This window comes from Aristolochia californica, unplaced genomic scaffold (assembly GCF_029961685.1).
Source record: "Aristolochia californica isolate CCGP_79_NKW_82.1479 unplaced genomic scaffold, dmAriCali1.0.hap1 SCAF_11, whole genome shotgun sequence".
Classification (NCBI taxonomy): domain Eukaryota; kingdom Viridiplantae; phylum Streptophyta; class Magnoliopsida; order Piperales; family Aristolochiaceae; genus Aristolochia; species Aristolochia californica.
The window spans coordinates 32,512,488-32,531,934 of NW_027181782.1; the positions used below are offsets into that span (position 1 = coordinate 32,512,488).

A 19,447-nucleotide genomic window follows, 5' to 3' on the forward strand; every position below is an offset into this window, starting at 1 on the left:
AAAGGTCCTTCTCAAAGAAAGAACAGGGTTCTCTATTGGATTGAAATTTCAGTTAATCTTCCCAAGGGTTGAACTCTGGTTCCTGTTTGACCTTTGATTCATTTTGGTTGTTCGACTGATCTTTTGTCAGGCCGGTTGTCTTTTCATATATCTTTGTCCTTTCTCCTTAGAATGAAATTCTCTTCTCGTCTTTCTCAAAAAAGAAATCTTATTCCTTTCTTTTTTTTCGAAGTCTTCTCTCCCAATAGTTTGAAGGGATGAGCCCCATTTAACTTGATAATCCACAAGGAGATTGGTTGATCTGGGCACATGCGCCCTAGTACAATTAAGGGAGGAGGTAATGGCACATATGTCAAAGAAAACATCCCAAGCATTATAAATAATGTAGGGATCAAACAGATGATAAATCAAGCATCCTTTCTCTCTTCTTTCTCCTCTATTTCCTCTCTGTTTTGCATTTTAACAATACATATTATATATCATTGCCCAACAAAGGAGCTAGCACCCAAAATAAAAGCAAACAGAAGATAATAACAATACACACAATACCTAAAAGATTAAATATCTATATGAAAAGTGATCCCTTTCAATAGTGTGCTGCAAAGCGACACCTAAATGAGCCAACTGATCCGCAATATAATTCGCAGTATGCAAAGAATGAATCCATCTAATCTAAACAATCGTAGATGAAGTCTTGAATCTCATCTTAGTGACAAAAAGGGTGAGGTGAGGGTGTCAGTTATTCAATTTAGTAGACTCTCCCTCTACAACCAAAGGAGATGCAAAACTAATACAACTCCTCATCCCTTAAAGATGAGCATGGAGCATAGCTTCAATGTAGTTGTATTGCCTGTAGTATTAGAGTACACAATGGATAACTATACCACTGGGGTCTTTGAAAACCCATCCACCTCCTAAGGAGCTCGTGTTACCTCGATTTACCATCAAGATTTTAATTTAATCTTACTCTCTGGAGGAGGGAGCTGCTAGGTCATAGGAACATACTTGGGGGAAGTCAAATAAGTCATGTCCCTCCATTGGCCTTTGAAAACTGTGCTTTCAAGTACTGAAAAAAAGGGTTTGCCCACTAATGATGGCATATATTGGATGATACACTCTATAACCCTGTCATTTGAGTGGGATCTATTCTCAAAGGTTCTGAGTTTTCCTTTCTCATGGGCCCAAACAGTTGCTGCTACTTCAATTATCTACATGGCCTTTTTTAAGAAAATTAAAAAGAAAGTCTGAAAAGGCCATGGGGACACAGCACTTATAGCCAACTTTCCAGAACATTTGATATAGCAAAAGCCAAGGGGCAATGAAGAAAAAGTTGGTCCTTAGACTTAGAAATCTTATTACAGAATTTACAATGGACATTTTCTACTACCTGAGTGATCAACAGTCAAACTTTCTCCTTTTGAAGCGCCCCACAAAAATGCTAATCTTTGGAGTAGCATAGATCACTTTACTTGTCAACATAAAAAAAATATTTTCACCTCATTTTTTCTTTTTATTTACCTCTTACTGTTCATTGTTTGTCATGTATAAATCACCAAAATGTTTCTATAATGACTAATCTGTGAAGGAAAATCAATTGTCTTGCTCCAAGTTTTGATCTTTGATCTAATTATAACTTCTTTTACTGTATCTTTTTTTTTCTTTTACCAGTTCATTATTGGAGATGGTAAGAACATGTATGACTTCACTTATGTTGAAAATGTGGCATATGGCCATATATGCGCTGAGCGAGCCCTTGCCTCCGAAGGTGCAGAGGAAGCAGCAGGACAGGTAATTGTTCTTTATTTATAATTCAAAGGTAGAAAATTCGGAACTTTCCAGCAATCTCTTATTGTTTGGGAAGGTTTCCCTCCTTTGTATATTGCTCTTTTGAGCTTTTGTTTTAATAAAAATCAGCATCATTTCAAATATAAAAAATAAAATAAAATAAAAAATTCAAAGGTAGAGGTTAATTAGTGCATCTTAATTGTCAGTTATATGAGGCACCATTAGCTGCGTGTCTATTCCCTGCTTATGTTAAATTCTTGCAATTTTTATTTTTCTTCTGCTATGGAATGATGTAGCTTTTGTGGAAACGGCAGTGTTCTAATTGCAGCAAAATAGACTAATTTCTGAAGAAGAAATATCACCAAGTAAAATAATGCATTGGCTTTCATCATTTACTATTTATTAAGATGGAAGGCATGTGTTTACAGAAAGCATATACACACAAACACATCCCAACACCTGCATGTATGATAGAAGTTTTGGTTAGGTTGAAGATTCGTTTTCCATTGGTTGTGACTGAACCTTCACAAAAAGGTGGGAACCCACATGTCTAATTCTTTGAACTATTGAACTCAAATTCCTGCTGTGGAAGTTCAAGATACCACTTTCCTGACATATTAACTCGTAATGACTGACTGCATCTTACCCAACTTTGATTTACCACATCTATTTTTCCATCTGTTTGTGAGTGAGAATAACTGATTGATTTGGTTGTAGTGCCAAACTTCTAAATTTCCGATATAAATTGGAATCACTGTAAGAGAATATAGTAATTAGCAGACTATGGTAATGAACCAGTTATCTGAAGAATAGATTTTCTATGTTGCTTGCATTGCATTTGCACTTATAAGGGATGAAGTGAGCCATCTCAGAAAATCCGTCAATGACAACATACATACCATTTCACCCTCTTGCTGATCAAGGTCTAAAGACAGAAGATATGGATAAAGTAGTATCAAGTCCAGCATTAGAGGAACCCATTTTGACTGTTTGATTGTGTCACACTTTGAATATAATGAGAAATGTCCCTATCCAATTTAGGCTGGAAAGACCTCTCTTGAATGATAGAGTAGCCTTTGCCAAAAATGCACATCATTTTGTGTTTTCTCTATGATAATCTATCTATGGTTTTATTTTTTATTTCGTATTGTTTACTCATCTTCTTCCTTTGGCCTTGAATAACAAACCACCTCGAGATGTCCAATTAGACAAAATAGACAGAACAAATACTTGTGAAAACAAGGACTCTCACAACCCCGACGTGATGGTAGAAAATAAGGGAAAAAGTGGAAATATTTGGGTGACACAGTAATGGAAAAAAACAACATCCATTTTTAAGGGTAGCAGTAGAAAATCATCCACCGTTAAGGGAAGTAGTAGCAAACCACCCACATTTATGGGTAGTAGTAGAAAAGCTTCTACTTTTAATGTAGTAGTAGGAAATCACCAACGTTTAAGAGTAGCAGAAAGAAACTGCTTAAGGGTAGCAATTTCTTACCAAGGATGAAATCACTTCATATACCCCACAATAAAAGACTAATCCAAGGAACTCAAACTAAGGGATTGACACATTGAATTCTTGAGACAGTTTGAGCCTTACAAAGTACTTAAAAGTCCAAACAAAATCAAAGAGTTCCAAAAGAAAACATAAGGAATTGATTTCACCAGATAAGTGAGGGTCCATTTTACAGTTTGAGATGGAGTGGGAAATGGTAGAAGGGACAACTCAAATACTCCCAAACCTCGGAAAACCCAAGTTTCACCAACGATCCCATCACCTCATCTTCAATAAGAAAGTATTTTCATTTGCAATGTTATGAAACTTCCAGTTGGATTGTAGGGACCGACTAGGACATTTCAACGAGATCTTGATTGAATTGCTGAAAATGGAGACACCTCCACTTCTGAAGTAATACACTTAAATAGAAACTAGTTTTGGTTAAAAGCTTTAATTAGATAGCCTATTCAATTGGTAGTTTCTTGTTTTAAGTTTAGAGTCTTTGTTTCTAAACTATTAAAGCCTAAAGTTAGCAATTTTACAAGTTAGAAATTGTTTCTGTTTTTAAATTTCTAGTCTAGCAAGTAGAACCAGGTTTAGTAAGTTCTAATTGGAGTCTATTTCATAGAATGGAATCTAGGAACAGCAAAGAAGTTTCCTGTTTTGTTGAATCTCTATGCCTATGTAGCGCTTTCTATATAACATGAAGTTATCTTTTGCCTATTGAACAATGTTTTGATTTGTTCTATGTCGGATAAACTTATCTTTTGTTTTTTTCTTAGTTTCATATTTTTCTTAATAACTGCAGAAACACTATATTCTGTCCTTCAATTTCTTCTCCTCAAACTTGAGTTTAGGTAGTAGTTTTCTAAGTTGTTACTGGAATCTAGGTTAACCACACTCTAAGGAAGCTTTCAACTTTATTGTTTCAACCACAGTGTTGTGTCACTCGACAATTAAAATCCAATTGTATTTGTTCATCTGTGGTAGTCCCACTGTTTCTGTGATCCATATATATAGTCCATGTCTCAGTCTGGTTGTTTGGGAGTCGAAGGTGTTGTTGTGAGGGAATCATTCCATACTGTTTTGGATTTGAAACGTCTTAAGCTTATTAGTTGGGAAATGATATCCTACTCTGGGCTAATTTATGAAGAATTGGCCCGACTTTAACAATATTAACTCTTAAAACTGATAGAAGTTAGAGTATTGATTAAAAAAGAAAAATTGAAGTTTGTTAAGGAATAATCCCACATGGATTAGTGAGTACAAAAATCTTGAGTTTATTAGTTGGGAAAAAAATTTTCTAAGTTGGCTAGTCATTTTGGGGTAGGTCTTGGACCCAACTTTACATGGTATCAGAGTGGGTACTCATATGTGGGCCTACACCTAAACTATCCACTCGTAAAACCACAAAAGAGGGCCTACACCTAAACTATCTACTTGTAGAGCCACAAAAGAGGTCCTACACCTAAATTATCTACTTGTAGAGCCACAAAAGAGGGCCTACACCTAAATTATCCACTTCTAGAGCCACAAAAGATGGCTTTCATGTGAGGGGGAGTGTTAAGGAATAGTCATTTCATAAAAAAAAAAGGAATAGTCCCACATGGATTAGTGAGTACAAAGATCTTGAGTTTATTAGTTGGGAAAAAAAGTTTCCTAAGTTGGCTAGTCATTTTGGGATAGGCCTTGGACCCAACTTTACAGTTAAAGCAAATTCCTTAATATATAAGCCCCTAAAACTGATAAACTAAGTACTGTTTGGACTTACTTAAACTGGACTGTTTAATTACAGTATTGAGTTTCGACTTTCTAAACTAAAATAGCTAGCCATGTCAAGAATGCTCGACTGGTTGAGAAAGACATCCACTAGAGATTTACTAGCTTTTAGACTTTATTTAAACTATCAGAGACTATTTAAAGAGAAACAAGAAAACTTTGTAACTAGAGACTTTGACAAGAGAAACTGCTACTATTTTTAAGAAAAGACATAGGACTTCCTATTGAAGACTTTCCCAAAGCAAAAATCCCTTTTCCCGTAGAGACTTTTGTTTCTTCTTCTTTTTAGTACTTCTTTCTTGTAAGACTTTCCCAATTGGTACCATCAAATTTCTTTTTTATAGCTCTTGACTTTTCTCAGATTCTTCAGCTATCGTTCCTATATTAGATCCATGACATTACATCACAGATTCCTGTGTTTTCTTCTGTATTATTTTACTTGGTACGGTTCATCTTAACTATAAATGAAGCAATCTCTTTCTTGTCTTCTTAGGTGCCCCTCACAAATATAGCAGAAATGATGTAGCTTTAAGTGACTGAACGAGGAACATGAGAAGGTTGGTCAGATGGGCAGGATATAGAATGCTTGTCGTGGATGGGTTGGGTTGTGGGGTAGGCTGTATGTACTCCTGGTAGGATTAGGTGCGAGTCAGTCACTCTTACGAATTTGTCATTTTCTTTATTTTCATCAGAAATGTCTTAGTGTTTTTTATTTCCGAATTGAAAGTGAGTGGGAACCAGTATTAGAACAGATAATGCATACTGCACTTTGTACCTTACCTTGATATGCTACCGTACTGATTTCGAAATTTTGTTGGAGTTTTATGTTCTCTTAGTAAGTGTGATAATGTGATTGTTGTGCAGGCATATCTAATAACCAACATGGAACCGATAAAATTTTGGGAGTTCATGTCACTCATTCTTGAAGGTTTAGGCTATGCGAGGTACTAACAGATTTTTTAGATTCTATTTTATTTATTTGTTTGGTAGTGGAAAAAAATTGTTCACATTTGATGGCGAATTTCGTTTGAATCTTTTGCATGGTAATTGAGCTTAATGCAATCTTCAATCTATTTGTTATTCGTACTATTTAACTAGTGATTGTCAGTTTTGGTCTCTAGGAAATTAACAAAGGTTTGAGAGGTTTAGCGTTAATGAGAGAAGAAGGGGACACATTACCATGCACAACTCTTGCAAAGGCAAGAGCAAAATAAGATTTGGGTTTCAACGTGTCCAATCTTGTTCTTTCCTTCCCTTTAAATAAGCTCTTAGAAAATAAGGAAACTAAAACTTCTCTAATAATGCAATTGCTGAAAAGTGGAATTCCAGCACATGGGAGGAGAGTATCCTGCTCAAAAGAGGAAACTTCCTCATTGAGTAAAGATGTCAATGTTCCACTCCTTCCCAATCATCCACTTCCCTTTTTCTAATGACAAATACCTCTTAGGACTATGTTATAGACTCCCTTTGTCCATTTACAACCCAAATTACTAATTTAACATCCCTTAGATTGATAATGACAAATACTAATATGTTGAACTCATAACTACTTCTAGCATTATCAACAGACATTGCACTGAGCAAGCTAACTATGCTGCTGATATTTGTGAACTTTAGTCTTGCTACATGATTTTGTTTTTTTATGTTACTGGAACCAAGATCTCTTTCATTTCTTAAAGTGCCAACTGATATAGGTAAGGATAAAGAAGACACTTACTGAAAATATGAGCGTCATATTGTTTCTCAGCTTCTATTTGCTATTGATCATCTTCTTCTTTGTCTTCACAAATTATGTGCATACAAATAAGTAATGTTCTATATGATTTTCTTGGTTGTTTTCATGCTTGATAAAATTAAGTCTTGTGTAAATTCTAAACATTATTTGATATCTATATCCCTGCAAAAAATCTATTTTGTTTTTTGGTGGTGCAAAGTTGCATATAGAGTATAAAGTCGTCTTAGCATAATATGTGTGTTATATGGGGCTTTGTTTCCGCCTTTTTGTTATGTAATTTACAGGCCAAGAATAAAAATCCCTGCATCTGTTATGATGCCAATTGCACATCTAGTGGAGTGGACTTACAAACTGCTCGCACCCTTCGGGATGAAGGTTCCACAGTTGACACCTTCAAGGATTAGACTTCTTTCTTGCAATAGAACTTTTAGCTGTTCAAAGGCCAAAAAGAAGCTTGGTTATTCGCCTAATGTATCTCTCGAGGTACGTTTCTACTAAATTCTAAAAGCATATTGTACTATTACCATTCTTAAACAACTAGATCAAGGAGGTACATCTGATCCAATCAATAGAATTATTTGAACCTGTTAGTGGGAATAGTCCCACATAGATAAATGCTAAGAAAAATAGTTGGTTTATAAGGTTGAGTAATAAGCCTCCTAAGTGGTTCGTAATTTTGAGATGGAAGATGTTCAATCTTAACATAATCCTTTTCTCTGAAATAAACCATAAATTAGTTTTTTCTTGTAATTCTTCCTGACAATTGCTTCTGTATCCTATTTTGTACCTGCTATAATGAAAATAAGTGAGAGAAAGAGATATCTGGGCTAAATACTAATTTATGCTTTTCCCTGTTCCAACTTATATGGAGTTCTCAGTTTCCATTCACTACCATGAAGTACTCTTCAGATGCTGCCTAATCTTATTAAAAAAGACTAGGATGATGAACTTGATGCAATTGAGACATACATTTTCTGGAATGTCCATGCCCCCCATCTTTGAGAGTATATCTTTATGGTCCTCTGGATCTTGTTTGATTGAGAAAGGCCATGCAAGAATCTGGACTGGGCAGTGTTTTGGTTGCGTCAATTGCCTGGTATGGTAGCTAGACTAGACTAAATAAGATTTTCAAGAATGACATCCAATACTTCACCATTTTGGTAGTGGATATGATGAAGGGAGATAGCTCTCAGTATCGCAAGGGGGACCCATCATTGTCCCTCAGATTGAGAATGAATATAGAAATGTTTAGAGCTACTGTGGAGCATGGGAAGAAGTATCTTCAGTGCTATGCAATTATGACTGAATCACTTGACATTGGCATCCCATGGATTATGTGCCAGCAATCAGATGCTCCTGTTCCAATGATCAACACTTGCAATGGGTTGTACTGTTACAACTTCACACCAACGTATCCCAACACTACAAAATGTGGACTCAGAACTAGACTAGTTGGTTCAAGGCTTTGGGACCCAATGACCAATACAGAAGGGCAGACTATGTGGACATCTCACCTCCCTTGCCCCCCGGTCTCCTATGCAACCTGCATTACCATTCTGTCTCTGAGTCCACAACTGAAGCAACCGAACAGCCTCCATCAAACCATCCAAGCCACTCCCCACCTCTCTTGGCCACCTATTAGAGATGAAGAAAGACACTGCCAAGGCAGCTCCTGCAAGGCGAATCTAGCAGCCAGAATTGCTATTCCCCCAATCCGGACACCAGTGGGCTCATCTTCCCTCTTTCAGGGGATAGGTCGTGCCATTAATTTTCTTGGGCACCAAGGCAATAAAAAGGCTCCCATAGCACAGTAAGTAATGCTGCATTGATGGGTTCTTGACCAGAGCATCGATGTCATCTCGGATGATGGTCCAGCAATGGCGGTAAAACTCCCCATTGAACCCATCAGTCCCAGGGGCAAACTGAGAGCAGCAAGGTCGATTTCAGATGTGGAGAAAGGAAGTTCCAGCTTTAGGGCGGATTGGCTGCTGATTTGACGGTATCTGAGGTGCTAGAAGAAGGGCTGATTGAATTCCTCTTCAGTGTACAGATCTGTAAAGAACCTCACAATTGCATTAGTGATTGAGACTCTATCCAAGCTCACCTGACCCGCAATGTTGAAAGAGGTGATTCGGTTAGCTCTCCATCTAGCTGAGGCAATCGAGTGAAAGAATTTAGTATTCCCGTCTCCATCGGTCAGCCAGCAAAACCTAGCCCTTTGTTTCCAGAGGATGGCTTCATTATAAGAGAAGGATTGAAATTCATGAGTGAGATTATTTCGGAGAGAGAGGTAAAGGGGGGAAAGGGGCCTTTGTTTCTCAACGGGGTCGAGCTTGAAGATTTGGTTGAGGAGAGAGTTCTTCTTGGCAGCAGCAGCAGAACGGCGACAAGAGGACCAAGATCGGAGTTTGGCCTTTAGCATATTTAGGTCCAGCCAAGGTTGGAGTTGGGCAGCAGGCTCTGCCACCAGACCGTAAAGTTGGAGACAAAGTCGGGGTCCCAAATCCTGCAGTTCTCGAACCGGTAGGGCTTGTGACCCCAGCGCCGGAACATTGTATCCACGAGGATAGGCCAGCAGTCCGAGCAGGCATGGTTGAGAACATGTCCGGAAGTGTTACCATGGAGTTGAAGCCATTTGGGCTTGGCAAGGAAGCGGTCAAGTTTGGAGAGGATTGGCCGTTGCTGCCCATTGGACCAGGTGAATTCCCTTGGACAGTGTAATTTTGTTGGCAAGGGGGGACTTTTCATTGAAAAGGCGGATGGCATTGAAGTTGTCAGCCAGGATCCAAGGTAGGTCCCAGCATTGGAGTTGGACGAGCAATTCTTCTCAGAAGTCAGTTTGGTCATGGTATTTGGTGGGGCCATAGACCCCAAAATGGCCCAGGTGAGCCCAGAGTGGCTGTCACAAAGTTGAAGACCGATTGAGTGGGCAACTGGGATAGAGTGAAGAACTTCGACGTCATTTGGATTCCATATGACAAGAAGGCCCCAACATGGCCAATTGCGCTGATGGCTGTCTAGTCGAAATCAGGGGAGAACCAAAGATCATGGACATTGTTGCTGTCTAGGGATTAAGCTTGTCTCTTGGAGGACGACGATGGAAGGCTTACAGTCCGTTAAGATCTTCTTGATAATTGCTCATTTTGAGCTGATTTCCCTGATGTTCCAGGAGAGAATGATCATTGTGGGGGTGTTTTGTGGAGTTCTGTGACCTCCTCAGTCCCTCGTAACTGGCCAAAGTAGATTGCACCGAATTTCTCAGCGAGCTCCATCATTTGGTTTCTGGTGTCTTCACTATATTTGTGTCTCTCCGATTGGAGGGTAGCCACGAATTGTCGGGATCTATCCCCAGGGGGTGGGAAGTAAAAGTCTGCCAGAGATTGGATCAACTGGTAGAGATAGGGGGGTACTTGGTTCTCCAAAGGAAGGGTGGCGTAGGCGGTTTTTCTCCCGTTTGCTGTAGGTGGCTAGAGGGGGGGAGGCGGTAGTTGGTTGGCTTTAGGGGATGGGAGAGGCCGGGCAGGGGGCAATGTTAACAGAGGGGGAGGAGTCCATGTTTGAGTGATATGCCGGTGTGCAGGGGGGTGGAGTGTTGTGGGTTCATGACTGTGAGAGGCGTGGGGCAGATGAAGTGTAGATCTGGGCGAGATATAGGTGGGGGAAATCTTTGAAAAGGTGTTTTTTGGCCTGTCTGAGGTGTAGAGAGGGTCGGTGGGAATGGGGATTCGAATTTTGAAAAGCCTCAACTTCCTGAACGGTTTGTACCAACATTACTAAGGATTTACATTGAGAATTGTATCTCAAAAGAAACCTATGTAATTCTACTTTCTATTCCAATAAACTGTTTCTCAATCTGATGTTTCCAGAGAGAGATATCCACATTTGAAGAATCAAAGGTCATGTAGGTATCCTATTGCATGCGAAGATTCTAATTTAAGCCGATTTTTTTGCTTCACCTTTTGAGTTGCTAATGTTGGTTGATTTTTCTATTTGTTTTCAAAATCTAGTCAAGATTTTACCAACTTTAGTATCTTTCCTTCCTTAAAAGTTTCTTTTGTTTGATTCACATTACATTAGTTTCCTTACGAGAAGTATTTCCCATTACGAGTTTAGTTTCCTTTTTGACAATAACTGAAATTTTTTATTTAGAAAGTTTTGTTTCTTAATTCTAGATTCCAAATAAGTGTCTTAAATCTCCCTTATTCCAGAATTATCTCTTGAATATTTTCTTTGTAAATTGGTTAAGTTGTGTTAAAAAATAATTGCCTTATATGAGAAATCTTTTAAAAAGTTTCCGTTATTGTGTTTCATCTCAAAACTTTCTTATTGTTTTTTTTAAAGTTTCCTTAATCATCATGTTCATGGAGGAGTTATTTTTTTACCTCCCTCTGGAGTAAAACCTTGTCACTTTTTATCTATCTATTGGTCTAAAAGTGCCTTATTCTTACTTGGAAGTATGAAGAGTTGCATTGTGCGCTTCCTTCCTTTTGAAGTATGAGAGCTGTTATCATTTTTTTCAGACCCTTAATTCTTCAAAGTACTTTCTCCAATTTATTTTTGTTAAAATCACTTTAGAGCCCACTACCTAAAAAGTATAAGAGTGTGCCCAACATCAAGCTTAAGTCAAGTTTTTTTATTTTTCACCCAAGAGGTTTTTTTTTTTGTTTGAGCTATCTTTAGAAAGTGGTTAGTCTCTTAATTTTGCCCTAAAGTTGGCTATTTTTCCGTCTTTGAAATTGAGCAGAGTATGTTTCAAACTATGACCGTTTTAACTGGTGTTTGGAGCTTTGTAGTACGGCTAGGAGTGATTTTTCTTCTCTCACGATTATGTTGTGCAAGTTGGGCCTCTTGGTAAATAACAAAGAGATCCCCAACTTGAGGGGAGAAGTAGAAGAAGAAGTACAAGAAAGAGGTAACCAACAATGAAGAATTTCACGTGTTATGGTAATCAAGTTTTATGTGACTAGATGAGTCAAATCAAGGCAATCAAAATTTCTTTTTCAAGCACCCAAGTTGCTTGACCAAGATTATTTGCAAGTGAAGTTACAAACACCAGCTTGAGGAGGAGTGTTAAGAGACACCTACGTGTGTAGGAGTTGCATGGCTAGTAAATAAGGAGAATTTTCATAGAGATGACATAGACTTGTAATTATGCAAGCTGGTGTATGTCCTCTTACGTCTTTTTTGTTTTAAAGCATGTTGCCCTAAGGGCATTGTAGTCATTATAAATACCTTCACACAACTATAAATACAGGCTCAAGGCATAAGGTAGAGCATTCAGGCCTCGTCCTTTTGGCTTAAATTCGTCCATACACCTCTTTCTTTTCCTCTTCTTTCTCTCCCTTGGTTTCTTCTCTCCTTTCTCCCAAGAGCTAGAGTTCTTTTCTTCTCTCCTTCACTTGAAATCTCTGGGGTTTTTGTGTTGGCCCTAGAAATCAACACCGCTCACAAGTCATGTTGAATAAGAGATGATTTCTTTGGCAAAAAATCTATCTGCCAGGGATTGCAAGGTGAGGATCTAAAGATGGCCAACAACGTGGGAGATGAGGGGTATGTAATTGAGGTGTCGGTGGGTGGAGTTTTATTTAAACATTAAAATAATACAGTAGTGGGAGCCTCCCCTCATCAATAGGGAATGAACTGCAGATTACAATAGAAGGGTGCGAAGAACCTCACCTATTCTTTTTCAGTGTCAGAATAGAAGAACCTCGCCAATTCTTTTGCATTGGCAGAATGAAAAGCACAAATAGAGAAAGAAAATTGCATTTTTTATTTCAGGATAAAAATGTCGGAATATATCAGATACTTCATACTGTTTCTTGAAAAAAAATAACCACGTAACCCGTATATGGTCACCCCCATAATATTGCTCACCAAACAGACTCTTAATACTTGTTGGACCACAAATATATGGGTGAACAACTGAAAAAGGTTTTGGATTCCATTTGTCGACTCTTGATTGAAAAAAAAAATCTCTATGATGGCCCGTCCATGGAGGACTATTCCTTAATCTTTTTTTCTGAATTTTTTAAGTAATTGTTTAAAGCTTAGGGTCCTTAGCTTATGTTTACTCATTTAGTTTTGACTGTTGTAGGAGGGTTTGAAGAAGACAGTTGAATTCTATTCCCATTTAAGGGTGGAAAAGAAAACAAGAAGTATTGGGCCGTCTAAAGCCTCAGTATATCTTGGTGGTGGGAAAGGTAAGATTCGATTGTCTATCTCATGCTCAGCAAATCTCTTCAACTCCAACCGTCATTTACAGTCTTTGCTTGGTCAATATTCACATCATCATCATTGGAGCATGTGTTGCTGTTTTGCAGTGGCAGATACACTTCTTTGGAGAGACAAGAAACAGACCTTTAATACAATCTTAGTGTTGGTTGCTTTCTATTACTTCTTTTTTGCATCTGGCTATACTATAGTAACTGCCATCTCCAGATTACTCCTGGTGGCTACTCTGTTCTTGTTCATCCACAGCATTCTACCTGAAAAAATGTACGATCCGCTCTTTATTGTTATTATTATTATTATCCATATTATGCTTCTGTGGTGCTTGAGAGAGTTTGCATCTATTCTTGTGACTTGAATTTGACAGGACAGTTTTTAATTGCCCTTCAGAAAATGGAAATATTTGATAATGGATGCCACTTTTCTCCTTATGTTTTGATGGGCTCTTCCTATCTTCAGGACATGCCTAAGGCCAATAGAATACAATGCCAAATCTTTCCCTGTTTTTGTACCTATTTGTTTGGTATAATAGGGGAGGAAAATGAAAGTGTCTATAAATGTTTACTTGGGACTTTTGAAACAGTAGAACAAGCTGTATTAATGTTAATCTTTGAATGGATTTGAGTGGGGATTTGGAATGTCCAAGCAGAAATAGGTATATATTTGAAATGCACTTACCATGTAGTGCTCCTAATTTTTTAAGTTATCAAGTAATTATGGTGTGCCATATTGATAATTGATATCCGAGAGTCCAACATATAATGGTTTTATGGGCCTTCTCAAGACCAGTTTCTATTGCCAGAAAGGCAATATAATGGAAGCTTGAAATACCTTGCAATTGATTTGTGCTAACCTTTCCAAATGCCCTTGGTTATCGATGGACCTTGATTACCTGACTGATTCATCACGAGGGAAATGGGTTTGCTCTATGAGTGGATGTGAGTTAGAAAAGTAAGCGTATGAGAATCTTGTTATTTGTGGAATTGGCTACTCAACTATTTTATGAGAGATTTGGTTATGGATTAGGTCAAATGACTATATAGAGCACAGATAAAAAACAGATTACCTTGTCAGAATAGGTATCAGAAGGTGATGCTTTTTGGCAGGGGCCATTTAGTGAAAAATAATTTGTGGGCCCTGTGCCAAATTAGCAATGTGTAGGCAATTGCCAGGTTACGCAAATTGGGGAGTAGCCTATGTCAAGTTGGTCACACATTGCAAATTCAATGAAAGTTCTGACAATGACTAGTTGGAAGCATGTTAATAAGGTCTTATAGAGGATATGAGCCTGATTAATTACAGGATTCGGCTTACATTTTTTGTACCAAAATAAGTTAACTTCAAAGGGATAAGAATCCACATAATGGGTCTGATATACATGCTTAGACTATGTCGGACCTAGTACTGTTCAGGTTTAGATCCTGATCAGATTTAGGTTTGCCTACTCATTGTCACTTGGTCTGTCCTTGCTATTCATTTGCCCTGTACCTTCATTGATCAATCCTTTTTTTATCCATTTCCTGTAAACTTTTGATTGCTGAGGAAAGAAATGTCTGTGCAGATTAGGATATAAAATTGAGAAAATTCCTGCATCGAATTTTCAGTTTTCAGAAGAGAAAGCACGGCAGGTAGCTTTGTCAGCTGGATCAGTATGGAACTCTGGAGTCAATGTTCTGAACTCTTTATGCAGGGGAAAGGACTGGGCACTGTTTTCTAAGGTAACAATATGCTTTGCATTTGCTTTGTGATCCCTCATCATTTTTATCTGTGTAAGTTCTTCATTTAAAAGAATAATGTCATAATCTGGTTATTTCCTAGTTTACTCAATATTCTAGGACAGGTACTATGCAGTTTTAAGCGGCGTCTCTAATTGTGTCTTTTTGTTTTTTGAGTTTAACAGGTTGTCATTCCCTTGTTGATTCTTAGCTTTCTTGGAAATGTGGCTTTACATACTGCATTCGTGATAGGTTTGGCTCCCCTCTCTCCCTCCATCTCTCTCACAAACACACCAACAACCCCCAAAACCATCATTTGAGTTGCTCCTTTTGAGTAGAGAAACCCTTTGATCTGGAAATCTCACATCTATTGATCTTCACATTTTACTTTCTTTATAGGAATCCCTTTCTCTTATATAGCTTTCTACATATATGAAAAGAGGGAGGAGGAGATTGATGACTTATTCTGCAGTGCTCATTCTTTCCTCATGGACCTGAAGACTGATTTTCCTACGAAGCTCCTTACAATCAAGCAAGAAGCTCCCTAAAGGCATGGTGCGGAGCTTGTCTTGAGGTGGTCATGGTTTTTTCTTGCCTTCCAATCCATGAGTTCTTACTTATGAATGCAAAGATGTTGTCCTACAATCTTAGGCTAACCATACTCTTTTTTATCCTTGACCAAAACAAAACCATTATCTTTTTCCCTGGAATGCAGTATCTCTTTATTCTTTAATGTATACCTGCACATCAGTTTGGATTATTAATTTTCAAAGGATGAGATATTATCAATTTGTCAAAATGGTGAGATGAGCTACTGATAGAAGCTTTTTGTTAGGGTTGAGAAAATGTGTTGATGACTCGAAAGGTGTTATCTTTCTAGAAAGTGAGCCTATCTACTAGGGGTGGGCATGGGTGCATCGGTCGGGTTTTAAGGGGAATTCAATCTGACTTGACCTGAAAACCTTGGGTTCAAGTTTCGGGTTTTACCCATGGATTGAGGATAGGGTGGAAATTAAGTATGGGTTTCGCTAAACTCAACCTATGGGGATGAGACAAGGATATAAAATGGGGTAGGAACAATCAAGGACGGGTCGGGTTTATAGGGATGAGTCAGGTTTATGGGGACGGGATAGGGATGGGTTGGGTTTAAGTCGGGTTATGGAGATGGGGTGGAGGTGGGTAGGGGTGGTATCGAGCCAAGCCGAACTCAGACTTGCCTATGTTCGAGTCGAGTTTGATTTAAATATTTCGAACTCGAGCTCAAGCCCAATAATTTTAACCAAGTTCGAGCCGAGCTCAAACTTCAACATTCAATTAAAACTTTTCAAAAAACACATGTCTCGAGTTCGAGCTCAAACATACATTTAAAACTTTTCAAAAAATACATGTCAAATAAATTGTATATAAAATTATGTATACATTTTACATAAAATTGGGCATAAGGGTGGCATTGAGTCAAGCTGAGCCCAAACTTTCCTATGTTTGAGCTGAGATTTAAATATTTCGAACACGAGCTCGAGCCGACCCTAGCCTCGAGCCTAAAATTGTAATCGAGTTTGAGCTTCAACCTACATTTAATACTCTGCATAAAATATTTCTCAAATAAATTATATATAAAATTATGCATACATTTAAAAAAATGATAGGGGAAGTTCGGGATTGAATCTCGATAATGGATTAGAACGCACTAATATTAATCTTTTTTACCCTAAATGTTGTCTTAACTTATTTTGTAATTTTTGAATATGGCCATAAATTTACTATGGCCTCCTTAGTGTCCCTGGTTGAAAATTTATATTCTATGAAAAACTAGAAATATTTTTCCTAGGAAACATATTTCCAAAAAATTATTTAAATTAAATCCTATTAATATTAGTGACTTACTAGAAAATTACAAGAACTATTTTAAAATTTTCTTAGGAAAATTAAATGGACCTCTTATTGCCTCTTTTAGGGAAATAAATAAAAACTAATAATCAATCTAATATATTACTATACTTATCGATAAATTTTTAATCAAAGAAAATGTCAAACATAAAATTGCTATGAAAATTGCCTCGTGCTAAAAGTATTACAGTATCAACTGTCAAATACTTATTCAAAAAAAAATTATACGGTTTTTTAGCCCATCTTGGCATGAAAATCTTACTAAAAAAATTAAATTATATAATTTTTTTTAATAAGAATTTCCTATTAGAAAAATGTGTCAAAAAAATATGAGGCACTAATAGTCCCCAGAAACGTAGTTTTACTAAAATGTCTTTTCAATTTCTTCAAAAGCCATGAGGAAGGGACGGTCGGAGTTCACAAATGAGTGTTTTTTTTTCACTTGCTTACGATCTTGCACATGTGAAATCGCACATGATATCTTCACGTGCAGGGGAGAAAAATTATTTCTCCCTTAACTTAGGTCTCTGGTTTTTCACCGAGACAACGCGGAGGGAAGGGGGTCTAGCGACACCCGCGAGGACCTGTCATCAGGGTTGACGGCTGTGATGGAGGCGGCGACGACGAAAGCAGAGGTGAAGGTAGACGAGGGGAGGAAGAAATTGAAGGAAGAAATCGAACCGAGCAACAGCGAAGGCACCCGACGAGTAGTTGTTGACGGCGAAGGAGGCGGCCATAGTAGCAGACGGGAGGTGATGAGGGGAGGAAGAATTCCAGCCCGCCTCGCACACACACACACACACACACACACACACACTCGCTCTCGCTCCCACTCCCTCGCTCCTCGTCCTAACTCTCAAGCCCGTTAACGAGCCGGCTCGAGAGCTTTCGAACCGAACCACGCTTCAGTTGAGCTTGGCTCGTTAACTCAAACTAGCCTTATCTGGATCTCGAACTCGGTTTGAGATCCAGATAAATCAAATCGAACCGAGCCAAGCTTGAGCTGCTCGCGAACCGCTCGATTCGATGCCACACCTAGAGATGGGGTTGCAGGGACCGCATTCCGGTTGGGGCAGGTTAGGCGTTTTGGTTTTGGTTTTTTTTTTTTGGGTTTGGGTTCGAGTTTTAAAAAACCGGACCCGTGCCCATAGTACCCACCTTTTTCCAAATTGGAATTCATCCTTTTTCCTTTGTTTATGTATTAGAAGCATATGTTGGTGGTATAAGAACTTTATAAAATTATAGATTGTGTATTTAATATCTTTTTATAAATGGGTTCTTTGTTACTTGTTAATCATTATAGATTTTTTTGTGTTTTTTGAACATGTATTGGTCTTTTGATCACCTATGATCCAACCCTCATTACCTGGACATTCTTGCTCCTGAAAACAGTAGAGATGATTATATACGGAGAAGCATTACTTTAGACCATAGTAATATGGAAAGTCTAATGACCAAAGATTTTGATCAGATATTTATTATATCCGATGATTACATTTTTCGTGTGGTAAAATATTGGATTAATAAATATAAAGATCTTTAGTTTATTAGTTGAGAAAGATATTTCTTAAATTAACTAAACATTTTGGGATGGGCAGATCCGATTTTATATGGTATCTGAGCAGTTACTCGTATGAGTATTTCAACTCTGACATTCCCCATCAACTTCTTCAGAATTTAGTACACTCCTTCACCTCTAAATCTCCACCGTTCCCTTTGAGACCAGAGGTGGCGATAAACTGCCCAGCATCAGAATCACCCGAATGTCATCTTATCCCACCGCCCAGCCATGTTACTTTTGACGCAGAAACTATAAACTATAACTTTAAATCTTTGTCTGCTTTCGTTTCGAAGACGATCATGGGATTCACAGCCACAGCCACAGCCACAGCCAGAAGATGCCACACCCGTGAGTGCTGGAGCCATGCCCGTGACAAGCAGGAACTACAGGTAGAAGGGGAAAAGCCAAAGTGACTTAATTCATTCCCAGCTGTCGTTTTTCCTTCACACTGGTGCATGAGATCGTGCGTTAATTTACTTTCTCAAGTCCCTGTAAATTTTTTTTCCACCAAAGAATGGCGCATTTGTCCATGATATTTGATCATTTGGTTCAGAAAACCTCTGAACTCCCCTAATCGATCATTTTGGCTGCTGGTGCAGGGCTAAGGCAGTGTTTGGAACACAGAAAGGATGTCTCATACGCCATTTTTTAAACCATTTTGATGGTTTGTCTAACAACAATCTTTACCCATACAAGAAAAAATCCTTCCTTATATGCTAACTGGTATAGTTTAATGAAAGTTTAATTAAAAATGATCCATATAGAACTTTGGATAAAGACATATTAAGTGATAAATACCATTGACCTATACATATAACAATTATTTTATAACCTGGCTATTCAACGATGCCTTAGAATATAATATATGAGGAATCAAAGACATTCCTCCAGCTAATTGCAATGGGAAAATCGCAGCAATTCCCTTTCATGTGATCCAGGGCCCCCCCCTTTTGTTTCCATGCCTTGAAGCCAAAAGAAGTTGGGATTTGCAGTATCACCTTTAATGGCGGATACATTACGGAGCTGCAACCTCCATTGAAGAAAGCTCTCGTTTGTTCAGTTCTCTCAAAAGAGAACTCTGAATGAAAAGAGTCTTAATAGAGAGAAGACAAGAACTTCCAGCTATATTTCGAACTTATTTTGGTCTTACACTATAAAGAAGCCATGAAATGACATTGAATGACAGCAAAGAAAAGAAGAACGACGGGAATCATATAAAGATAGTGAAAGAATTTATTGGAACTGGATTTACAATATAT

The 19,447-nt window shown here is 38.1% G+C and overlaps 1 protein-coding gene across 2 annotated transcripts in view; it reads left to right on the forward strand.

Annotated features, from left to right (window-relative positions):
• Positions 1–15,525, forward strand: part of LOC137943985 (3beta-hydroxysteroid-dehydrogenase/decarboxylase) — a 31,247-nt gene extending 15,722 nt beyond the window's left edge. For both annotated transcript variants that reach the window (XM_068789461.1, XM_068789462.1), the window contains exons 6-13: positions 1,669–1,788; positions 5,927–6,006; positions 7,082–7,280; positions 12,892–12,997; positions 13,118–13,292; positions 14,587–14,743; positions 14,926–14,992; positions 15,140–15,525. In XM_068789461.1, coding sequence (XP_068645562.1) covers positions 1,669–1,788; positions 5,927–6,006; positions 7,082–7,280; positions 12,892–12,997; positions 13,118–13,292; positions 14,587–14,743; positions 14,926–14,992; positions 15,140–15,288 — 1,053 coding nt within the window. In that variant the 3' untranslated portion in view covers positions 15,289–15,525. The remainder of the gene's footprint in view (positions 1–1,668; positions 1,789–5,926; positions 6,007–7,081; positions 7,281–12,891; positions 12,998–13,117; positions 13,293–14,586; positions 14,744–14,925; positions 14,993–15,139) is intronic.
• Positions 15,526–19,447: the final 3,922 nt, after the last annotated feature.